The 12,143-nt window shown below is 33.2% G+C and overlaps 1 protein-coding gene across 1 annotated transcript in view; it reads right to left on the minus strand.

Moving 5' to 3' along the window:
* LOC126888431 (homeobox protein six1) overlaps positions 1 to 12,143 on the minus strand; it is a 94,205-nt gene that overhangs the window by 37,220 nt on the left and 44,842 nt on the right. The window contains exon 4 of the mRNA XM_050656685.1: positions 4,861 to 5,122. Coding sequence (XP_050512642.1) covers positions 4,861 to 5,122 — 262 coding nt within the window. The remainder of the gene's footprint in view (positions 1 to 4,860; positions 5,123 to 12,143) is intronic.

Here is a 12,143-nt window from a genome sequence, read left to right on the forward strand (position 1 = left end):
CCCATAGCCGGCGCCAACAACCACTTCAACGGGGACGGGGACCATTATACAAGTCAACATTTGCTTGGGACTTACTGAGAGAAGTACAAAGGGGCTTGAAAGCCGGGAGGACAATAGGAATCGGAATGGTTGGCGGTATTCGGCAATTCCGTGTTTTCTACTGTTGTTAAACAAAATGAATATACAACTTGAGTTCGTATAATATACATAATCATTTACCATATACAGTGGAGTAGATAAAAACCAAAGGGCTCACTGCGGTATTGTTTACTTTCTTTTATCAAAGAAAATAACTTGTAGGCCCATGTCTTGACAAATTGTTCTCCATTCTTTACGGTCCTCAGTTTTTCCCAAATTCATATCACCTTCCTCTTTAAGGTCCTTTTCTGCTCCATCTACCATCTCTTTCTTGGTCTACCTACTCTTCTTTTGCCACCCCCATATCTGTATTTACCAATATATTTGGTAGATATATTTCTTTTTTTATTCTTTCTAAATGTCCCAACCATTTATATTTCTGATACCTTTTTGTTTAAGGTCCTTTTCTGCTTCATCTAACCTTCCCTTCCTTGGACGACCTACTCTTCTATTGTCATCCACTGGAAAACCTCTTCAGTGGGGATCATTAAAGAGGTAAACATTTGCTTGGGACTTACTAAGAGAAGTACAAAGAGGCTTGAAAGCCGGGAGGACAATAGGAATCGGAATGGTTGGCGGTATTCGGCAATTCCACTGGTGTTATGATGTTTTTTTAAGTATTTAATAGTGCTCAACAAAATTACCAATATTGAAAACATACAAACTAAGTTCCTATAATCATTTACCATGTACAGTGGAGTAGATAAAAAGGAAACAGCTCACTGCTGTCTAGCTGTATTAATCGACACGAAGTGTTGTTTACCTTCTTTCATCAAAGAAAATAACTTCTTGGGTCCACACCAAAACTATCGATTCTTTACTGCTCTTAGTTGTTCCTCTCAGATTTTTAACACCTTTCTCTTTAACCTTCGGATGACCAAGCGGAGGAAATTGTGACCCCAGCGTATGTTTTTCTTTAATAAATTCAAAAGTATTTTCAATTTTTAACTCATTATTTTTTTGTTTGACTTTAATATCATTCTAGATATCCTCATATTTTGAAACAAAAAAAATTCCCTATATTTTACGAATAAAGAATGTATTCTGAAGTTGATGTTTAGTAAAATAGCGTCTATTATGTGTAATTACAAGTAGTTTTACGCTAATGACGTCGACTTTGCAAAGTAACAAGACACTTACTAACATACACACTACACATGACACTAATACTCATGTTGTGACTGGCTGAATGACAAAAGTCCATGCCAAAAAAAATTAAAAATTAAAAAAAAAAAATTATTTTTGTGTTAATCGTCATTTTTGACCTGGGGTCATTCCCCCCCCCCTTGGTCATCCGTGTAACAAAAAAAGGTTGGTCATCGGAAGGTTAAAGTACTTTTCTGTTCCACACCATCGCTTTCTTGGTCGACCTACTCTTCTTTTGTCGCCCATCTCTGTATTTACTAATACATTTGGTATTCTTCTTGTTTCCTTCTTTCTAAATGTCGCAACCATTTCTATTTATAACATATTTTTCTTCGAGGTCCTTTCCTGCTTCATCTAACCATCTATCTTGGACGACCTTACTCTTCTTTTGTCGTCCATTGGAGAACCACTTCAGCGAGGACCATTAAAGAGGTCAACATTTCCTCGGGACTTACTGAGAAAAGTACAAAGGGGCTTTAAAGCCGGGAGGACAATAGGAATCGAATGGTTGTCGGTATTCGGCAATTCCACTTATGTTATGATATTTTTTTTAAGTATTTAATAGTGTTCAACAAAATTACCAATATTGAAAATATACAACTGAGTTCCTATCATTTACGGTGTACAGTGGAGTAGATAAAAGCTAATTATAGATGTCGACAGGGAAGACAGGATGAAGACAGGATGATCGAATTAATAAAGGCAATAAAGCAAGAATTACAGCAGAGGAGGGATTTCAAAAGGTTCCAATTAAAAGGCTAGAAATTCTAAAAATCAATATAGCATCACTGAGGCTAAGAACGAGCTGAAGGAGCGAATCAACGAAAGGAGTAGGACCAGAAGAGCTTTCCAAAGAAAAAGGACAGAAGAATTCAAAATAAACGGGGACGAACTCTCCGAAGAAATAAGGATAATACTCAGCAGCCTTACCGAAGGCAAATGGCAACATCAGCAAAGCAGAAGAAACCCATGGAAATATTTGGAAAATGCTGAGAGCCAAGAAGAGAGGAAAATAAAAGATGCCCCGATTAATCGATGAGGAAGGAGCACACTTCGAAGCGCAAGAAAAAGCAACACATAGGCAAAATCATATCAGACCAAAAAAACATCGAAGAAGTTGACTTTTCAGTCATTTCCAACGAGTACGGCAGGATAAAAAGGAGGAAACAATTTTTAGTAAAGGAAGAAGACTAGATAAATCCAACAAAAGTTCCTAAAATCCTAAGAAGATAAAGGTAACTATAACTATAGGAATAGAATGCATCCACAACCAAGTACTAAAGGAATTATCGAAGAAAAAGGAAATGATAGTACAATTATACTACATTTTTAGATTTTGACTAGAAAATGCGCATTTTCCGAACAACTGGAAACATGCAAAGACCATCCCTCTACTAAAACCGAAGAACGACGGAAGACCAGAAAGCTACAGACCAATATCCCTACTGGAATCCATAGAAAAATATTGGAAAAGATCATCTACAAAAAGCTGATAAAACATGTAGAAAGAAGAAGAATTATACATGAGGACCAATTTGGACTCAGACAAGGAAGGAACTGCGAACTACAATTGCCAAGAGTTATCAACGACGCAAAAATTCGGTTCAACAGGGAACAGAAGACAGGAATGGCAATCCTGGAAATAGAAAAGGCCTACGACACGGTTTGGCAGAAATTCCCTATCTTCAAGATGGACAGAGCTAGGTTGACTCATTATTTGTGACAAAATTCAACTAATAACTAGAACTTTTCAAGTTTCAGCCGAACAAAAAATGCCCAGAATACAAGAAGGAGAGGCAGATAAAATACTGCCACAGGCGCAGGGTAGATGACAGAGCTATCATGGCTGAAATATCGCAGGTCTTCAATTCCTTATAAATCGAGTCACTAGAGAATGCTCCAATAAGGGATTTGGCATAAATACAATAAAGACAAAGTTACTTGTTGTGAGTAAACACGACGTTGGCCCTGTCATTCAATAACCTTGAAAAGGTAATTGAATGTCCTTTAAAATAAGGTATCACTCAATTTGGGGGTACTGTCCGCCTTCGCTCCTCACAAATAAATTTGACGTGTTTTTGCATATTTTTAGATTTTCTATAGGGACCAAATTATAGTATAGGGGGTGGCAACTTTTCAAATTGACACACTGTATAGATAGAAGAGTTAATCAATTTTAATGTGTCAACTTCTTGTAATGTCTTCCGGTGTCGCTTTTTTGTCACGTGAATTCACCCACATCCTCGACAATCTCACGCAGCAACAATTGTTTTAAAACATTACCCCCTCACCCCTTCGTCTCCGTCGCTGTCGATCACGCTGGGATATCAAATAATCACCTTCGCGTCTATGGCTTCCGCGCCTCCTCTCACCGTGGTAATTCGATCGGACAGCTGCTGAATTGGTTTGGTTGGTTGGTATGGTCGGTGGTTCGACGGTTGTTACGGTTGCCTGCATCGCACTTTTGATTAACTCAATTAACAATCCACCATTCGGTCTATATTATTACCCGCGATATCGAAAAAATCGAATGCGAACAATGAAGATGCCCATTATCCAGGAGAAAATTCAATGGAAACGTGCGTTCGAACCGAGTTATTACATTATATTGGAAAATCGTAGTAGATGTGTATATTATATTCATTATTAAGTTCAACATTATTCAACAATCACTTAATACAGCAGGCTAAAAATTATTTTTTTAATAAAACTAATAATATATATATAAAAAATAAAATTGCAATTAATTTAATCTAGGGGTCGGCAATCTTTTGAGTAAGAAGAATCAATAATTACAATTTACAAAATTTTCGAATTTTTAAAGAGCCACATTTTTTTTTCTTGCCAATAATAAAAATAGACAAGGCGAAAACGGCGGTGGAAAAAATATTCACATGAGATTTTTTTACATAATCACATTCGTGAGACATCCCAGAATAAGGTTCAAGAAGTCGCCCACGTGAAAAGTGGTCCAAATTTTTTTTTAACAATTTTTTTATTCAAATTTCAAAAATCAATATTTTTGGCCAGGATAAATTTTTTTAGATGTGTTCAACCATTCTGAACAAAAAAAGTGTCTTATAATTTTTCTCTAAAGTTGTTCGTTTTCGAGTTATAAGCAATTTAAAATTTAAAAAAAAAAACGAAAATTGGCGATTTTCAAGGCTTAATAAATCGATTAAAAGTTATTATTATAAAAGTCAGAAAATGACCAAATCAAAGTTGGAAGGCCTCCCCCTACAAGATCCTGAAGACATTTTTGCCATTATTTTATTACTAAGCTGTTATTTATGATCGCCATGCACGTATTAGGCGGCCGTTAATGTGAATGCGAGAGAGATGCCATTCCGGCAGTCAATAGTGCATCTTACTCGCACTCACATTTACAGCCGCGTCAATACGATCTTACCGCTCATTGTTAGTAATTAAAAATAACATATTAGCAATAAATTAATGACACAATTTTTTTAGGATCATGTGGCTTTAAACTTTGATTTAGCCACTTTCTGATTTTCATAATAATAATTGTTAACCGAGTTTTTCAAAATGGCCATATTCGCGTTTTTTCTGACTTACCTATCTTTGTGTTCTGCAGCTCTGTCTCTTTGTCTTCGGTTTTTGAACCAATTTGAGACTTGTGTGGTGGTCAATCCTGTAGCCTCGGCCAATTCCCTCTTCTCTCGAGGACTTGGGTAAGGATTGTGAGAATACCAGTCCCTTAGAACACTTCTAGATTTTTCTTTGAAACAGTAACTAGTCTCTTCTCCATCCCATATCGTCCTCGGAAGGGGAAATTTTCGCCTTACTCTGTATTTACCTACTGCGCCTAATGGTCTACCTATAACAAAATGTAAATTGCAATAATCATGAAATCCTCTTAATGAAATGTGCGAGCATCCAAGCACCAGAAGACATACAAATGTATAAAGGAGTTAAACGAAGGGGAGCAAAAGGAAAAAATGAAAAAGAGGGATTTATAGAAACTAACACAGAAGTAAATTAATTATACAAACGTAATTTTCGTAGATGATAAATATGCCAGTCAATGGGAGCAAAATTAGGATATTACCTCCGAATTCTGTCCTACTGCATGGATTTTAAGGAAATTTTGGGCCTAGCCTCTACTTATCTCCTAATTCAAAGTCTACCCTATGCCGATGTGTGCTTTTATCTTGGGGGGTGGGTCCCACCCCTTCTTAGGGGTGGAAAATTTTTTGGTTATATTTACCACGCAATTTGCTAGAACCCAATTCTAAGCAAAATTTGAGATATTCGTGGTTGAAAATTGGTCATTTTCATTGAAACATAATCTTTTCGAGCGGTTTTTTGCGAATACATACCTTCAAAACTGTGCATCTAACTAAAAAAACGGTATTAAACATTTTTGTAGGTTATAAAAAAAGAAGAGACATGTGCCTTCATAAATCTTCTAGTTATAATACAAAAAGAGATATGGTAGGTGAAAATAGTTTGTTTTTTGGTACATTCTCAAATTGGTGTATTCAACTTGAAATAACATAGAAACGGTCGACTTTAGGTGTATAATGCTACTAATATATTTTGTAGTGCTTGAAAAGACCTTTAAAATGAGCTATATTAAAGGTACATTACATTAAAATTAAGCGAGATATGCTGCTAACAAAATTGATAACTAATGTATTTTAAGAAAAAATGAGAAGTAATTTTAACCCCCATCCACCAAAATGTACATGCATCGTTTTCCTTCCACAATACCTTTTATTAAAGTGTTATTTCGACGTTTAAAAAGTTGGACGGGTTTAAAATGAATGGTTTTTGAAAAAAAAAAAGATGAAATTATACAGCGAATTTTTAAATTTTCTTAAAAATCTTCCTTTTTCTCCATGTAACTTGAAAATGATAAGAGATACAGTAATGAAAAATAAAAAAGAAATTTTTATCTGAAAAAGCCCTACATTTTTGTGTGGTATCTTTTTTCGTATCTCTTATCTTTTTCGAGTTACATGTAGGAAAAGGAAGATTTTTAAGAAAATTTAAAAATGCGCTCTATAATTTGATCTTATTTTTTTCAAAAACCATTAATTTTAATCCTGTCCAACATTTTGAACATATAAATAACACTATAATAAAAAGTATTGTACACCTAAAATCGACAGTTTCTCTATTATATCAAGTTGAATACACCGATTTGAGCATTCGGCAAAAAAAACAAACTTTTCTTACCTACCATATCCCTCTTTGCATTTTAACTAGAAGATTTATGAAGGAACGAATCTCTTTGTTTTTTTATAACCTACAGAAATATTTTATATAGTTTTTTTGTTAGATGCATGGTTTTTAAGGTATTCGCAAAAATCCTTCCGAAAAGGTGTTATTTTTCAATGAAAATGGCCAATTTTTAACCACAAATAACTCGAAAAGTATCGTTTTCAAAAAATAATTATAGAACAGTTTTTGCTTAAAATTAGGTTCTCTAGTCTCTTCCGTGGCTATTTTAGCCAAAATATTTTGGTGGGAACCACCCCCAAGATAAAAGCACACATCTCCATAGGGTAGACTTTGTTTCTTGAGCTATTCCCTACTTACTGCGAAAATATCAAGTAAATCGATGTAGTAGGATGGAATTCGGAGCCAAATACCCTCATTGACTGCCCTACAAGTTCAAGACGAGGAAGATCTAGCATATATGCACCGAAAACTGGGACAAGAGCCTACAAAAAAAACGGACTAGACATACACATTAAGTAAAAAAGCTAGAGGATAATAAGGAAAGCAAGGGAACTGAAAAATTCAAGTCTCTATAGGATTCATACTCTCGAGAAATAGAACCATCAATGAGCAAATAATCAGAAGAATTTCAGAGTTTACAGAAAAAAACAACCTACCTCTAATAATACGTGGAGCAGAAAACTGGATAAAAAAGAAACTATATACGAGCAAAGTAAAAGCAAACTGCAATAGCTAAGCAATTCTATAAAAGTTTGGAAAGTAAGCTGGTGGTGTGTACAGGTGGTACTTAAAGATGTTTACAACTCTTGGAGGCAGAGTAGAACCTGGAAGCATATTGAAAAAATAAGGTCGGGCTGGTACGATGAGGAATGTACACAAGGAACGCAAAGAAAAAATCAAGCATACAGGGTGAGTCATGAGGAACTGTACATACTCCTACCTCGTATAGAGGCCCCCATGGGGAATAATAAATGACCATTAAAAAGTGTCTGCTCCCCTTGTTTAATAATATACAGGGTGAGTTTCGCATTTTGACAGAAATTTGTATTCGTCATAATTTTTGAACGGTCAGATCGATGTTTCTCTTATTTTGGTAAATCGTTACACTATTACCACCTAATCAACTGATTTATTCAAACTAGAAAAAATCAGGTCCGGCTTCAAAAAAATTAGTTCGTTTGGGTCTTAGAAAAAATTTCACCCTGTATACCCTTTTTGAAAACTGTAATATGAATTTTACAAATTAGACAAATAGGCAATAAAAATGACATATTTATTTTTTTTCCCACAGGATTACTTAATTTTTTATAAAAAAAATCAAATTTGAGTATGAATTAAAAGTTTGGTAAAGCGAACCATAAATTAAAAAAAATAACTTTTATTACAAAAATTAATTTTTTTTGAACAAATATTTAACTTATGTTACCAGCCAATCAACTGATTTATACAAAATAGAAAAAAATCATGCCCGGATTTAAAAAATTTGTTCGTTTCGGTCTTAAAAAAATTTCACCCTGTATACGCTTTTTGAAAACTCTAATATGAATTTTGCAAATTAGACAAATAGGCAATTAAAATGGCATATTTATTTTTTCCCCACACGATTACTTAATTTTTTATAAAAAAATCAAATTTGACTATGAATAATTAAAAGTTTGGTAAAGTGAACAATATTTACTAGAAACCAGATTTAAAAAAATTAACTTTTATTACAAAAATTAATTTTTTTTAAACAAATATTTAATTTATGTTACCACCCAATCAACTGATTTATTCAAACTAGAAAAAATTAGGCCCAGATTTAAAAAATTAGTTCGTTTTGGTCTTAGAAAAATGAGTCATAGTATGAATTTTACAAATTAGACAAATAGGCAATTAAAATGGAGTACTTATTTTTTCCCCACACGATTACTTATTTTTTTTATTTAAAAATCAAATTTGTCAAAATCGGAATTTTGCCATAAAAATAAAAAAAATTAAACAACGTTTTTCTCAAAATTAAAAGCTTCGCCATTTTTTTTTTCTATACCATGTCTAGATCTAAAACCCATAACACTTCTCTTTGGACTCTATAGTTTAACATAGACGTGATCAAATAGATAAATCTTAAATCTTAAAACTTAATTTTTGCGATTTAACTTTGCAATTCACGAATCTGCACCTTTTATTTTTTAAAATTCATAACTTTTATGAGAAGAAGACGGAAAGTCTACAACAATTTTAATATTCACAATGGTAATAGATATGTGCTGTAAAATTTCAGAAAAAAAATATTAAAATGGAACAGAGTTGTAGCGAGTTAAACCGTGATTTAATTTTTTTTTTTCAGTTTTAGGTTAAAATTCCGATTTTGACAAAGTTGATTTTTTAATAAAAAATTAAGTAATCGTGTGGAGAAAAAAATAAATATGCCATTTTAATTGCCTATTTGTTTAATTTGTAAAATTCATATTAGAGTTTTCAGAAAGAGTATACAGGGTGAAATTTTTTCTAAGACCAAAACGAACTAATTTTTTAAATCCGGGCCTGATTTTTTTCTAGTTTGGATAAATCAGTTGTTTGGGTGGTAACATAAGTTAAATATTTGTTCAAAAAAAATTAATTTTTGTAATAAAAGTTAATTTTTTAAAATCTATGGTTCACTTTACAAAACTTTTAATTATTCAGTGTCAAATTTGATTTTTTTATAAAAAATTAAGTAATCGTGTGGGGAAAGAAGAAATATGCCATTTTAATTGCCTACTTGTCTAATTTGTAAAATTCATATTAGAGTTTTCAAAAAGCGTATACAGGGTGAAATTTTGTTTTAAGACCAACTAATTTTTTAAATCCGGGCCTGATTTTTTTCTAGTTTGTATAAATCAGTTGATTGGGTGGTAACATAAATTAAATATTTGTTCAAAAAAAAATAATTTTTGTAATAAAAGTTATTTTTTTTAAATCTAGGGTTCACTTTACCAAACTTTTAATTCATACTCAAATTTGATTTTTTTTATAAAAAATTAAGCAATTGTGTGGGGAAAAAATAAATATGTCATTTTAATTGCCTATTTATTTGTCTAATTTGTAAAATTCATATTATAGTTTTCAAAAAGCGTATACAGGTTGAAATTTTTTCTAAGACCTAAACGAACTAATTTTTTTGAAGCCGGACCTGATTTTTGCTAGTTTGAATAAATCAGTTGATTAGGTGGTAATAGTGTAACGATTGACCAAAATAAGAGACACATCGATCTGACCGTTCAAAAATTATGACGAATACAAATTTCTGTCAAAATTCGAAACTCGCCCTGTATATTATTAAACAATGGGAGCAGACACTTTTTAATGGTCATTTGTTATTCCCCATAGGAGCCTCTACACGAGGTAGGAATATGTACAGTTCCTCATGACTCACCCTGTATAAACGGATCCAAGGACTAAGAAGAGAAAAAGTATAGGCACCTGAGACGAGAAAAGGAGCATATAGAAAAATAAAATTGAAAAGAAAAAAGAAGCATATAGAAAACCAACTGAAAGAACTAGAGAAGTATGGTATACAAATGGAAACGCTAAAATTCTACGAAGTTAACCAGAACAAAAAGGAATTTAAATCTAGGTTATCAATATTTAGAAACCGACCAAGTGAAATCATTGGTGATCAAGAGCAGATACTAGAAAGATAGGCAGAAAAATTTGAGGAGAGATTAAATATAATAAGTGAGATGAGGTTGCAAAAGACAGAAAACCAGTTCGAAGGCATGGAGAAAGAGAGAAAGATAACATCCCAACAGAGGAAGAGATCATCTATAAGCAATACAAAAATTAGAAGAAAACAAAGCTTCTGGAGCAGATGGCAGTCCTTCTGAGCTGTTGTATAAGTAGGCTAGTAGAACTAATTTGGAAACAAAACTACCAGAAAACTGGAACGTAGGTATAATTGTTCCTATTCACAAGAAAGGAGATCAGGATATCAGGATATTGGGAAAACATTATAGACAAATATTAGTGATGGTTTCACAATTCACAAGAAAACTCAATTATCCATCAAATATTCCTTTCAAGATAAGCTTTGGAAAACATATGAGTGTGGAAGTGATACTCACCATTTGTTTGTGATAGATGATAGATGTGCTTATGACAGTGTAGACAGAGACGCACTATACAAAGCAATGGTAGAATTCAATACCCCAATACCCTTAGTGACATTGGTGCAATCAACCCGCTCAACAGTGTAAGGTTAGAGTGCAGAACGAGTATCAAGAATTTTCTAGACACAGATAGGACTTCGAGAGAGAGATAGCCTATCGTGCCTTCTATTTTTCTTCTTAGAGGAAGCTAGAATCAGAAGGAACCATTATTAATAGGAGTGTATAAATACTAGCGTATGCGGATGACATCGATATCATAGATTATAGATCATAGCGAGAAGAAAGACAAAGACGGACCTGGTCCAATCGTTCGCAGCATTGGAAGCAGCAGCTAAAGATGGGTCTACTGGTCTACATGTTAATGCTTAAAACTACGTCTATGAAAGTGACAAATAATAAGCAAATAGCAAAACCCGAAGATCTAACGGTTGAAACATATACTTTTGAAGGAGTAAGAGCCAAAATACAGCAATCGAAATGAATTTTATGAGAAGCAAGCTGTGGAGCAACAAGATTGGACAGTATTAAACATGAAGATATAAACGAAGGACGACACTGGAACAAGATGGATATGTAAGAAGAGCCTATCAATCTATACAGGGTGTTTCATTAATAATTGTCCATATAGTAACTGGAGAAACATTAGCACAAAATACGAAGATTTAACCTAAAACACTTACATAAAATGTGGTTCCTTACTGAGTTACAGGGTGTTTTATCTAAAATATTAAAAACTATTTTTGCTCAGCATTTTAAAACTATCCGACGTATCCTTTTCATACTTTGCAGAAAGTATAGGTACTGTACAAACTACTAAATTATGTCAAACAAACGTTTGTGGCTGTAACCAGAGGCGTACGACGGTGGAAAGTGAATGGTTGACCCTTTCCAAATTCCACGCCACTGGCGAAATTGCCATTTTAGTTAAATTTTTGTATTCTACAATACTTTCTATGAAAATAATATACTCTTCATTCGTAACGATAAAGTCATTAGTTTTCGAGATATTTGAAGTTAAAAATGAAACGACACGGTTATTTTGATTAATGTATTGTGTCACTTTATTTTTATTTTCAAATATATCGAAAACTAATCATTTTATCGTTACGAATGAAGAGTATATTATTGACATAAAAAGTATTGCAAAATCAAAAAATTACACTAAAATAGCAATTTCGTCAGTGGCGTAGAATTTGGGAAGGGTAAACCATTAACTACCCCCTGTCGTACGCCTCTGGTAGTAGCTAGAAACGTTTATTTATCTTAATTCAGTACGGAGTACAGTACCTACACTTTCTGCCAAGTATGACAAGGATACGCCAAATAGTTTCAAAGTACTGGGTACAAATAATTTTTAAATTTTAATCATATGAATCATATCATAAAATAATCAAAATAACTGTGCCGTTTCATATTTAACTTCAAATATCTCGAAAACTAATGACTTTATCGTTACCAATGAACAGTATATTATTTACGTAGAAAGTATTGGAGAATCGAAAAATGGCACAAAAATTGTAA

The sequence above is a fragment of the Diabrotica virgifera genome, chromosome 7 (genome assembly GCF_917563875.1).
Source record: "Diabrotica virgifera virgifera chromosome 7, PGI_DIABVI_V3a".
Lineage (NCBI taxonomy): Eukaryota > Metazoa > Arthropoda > Insecta > Coleoptera > Chrysomelidae > Diabrotica > Diabrotica virgifera.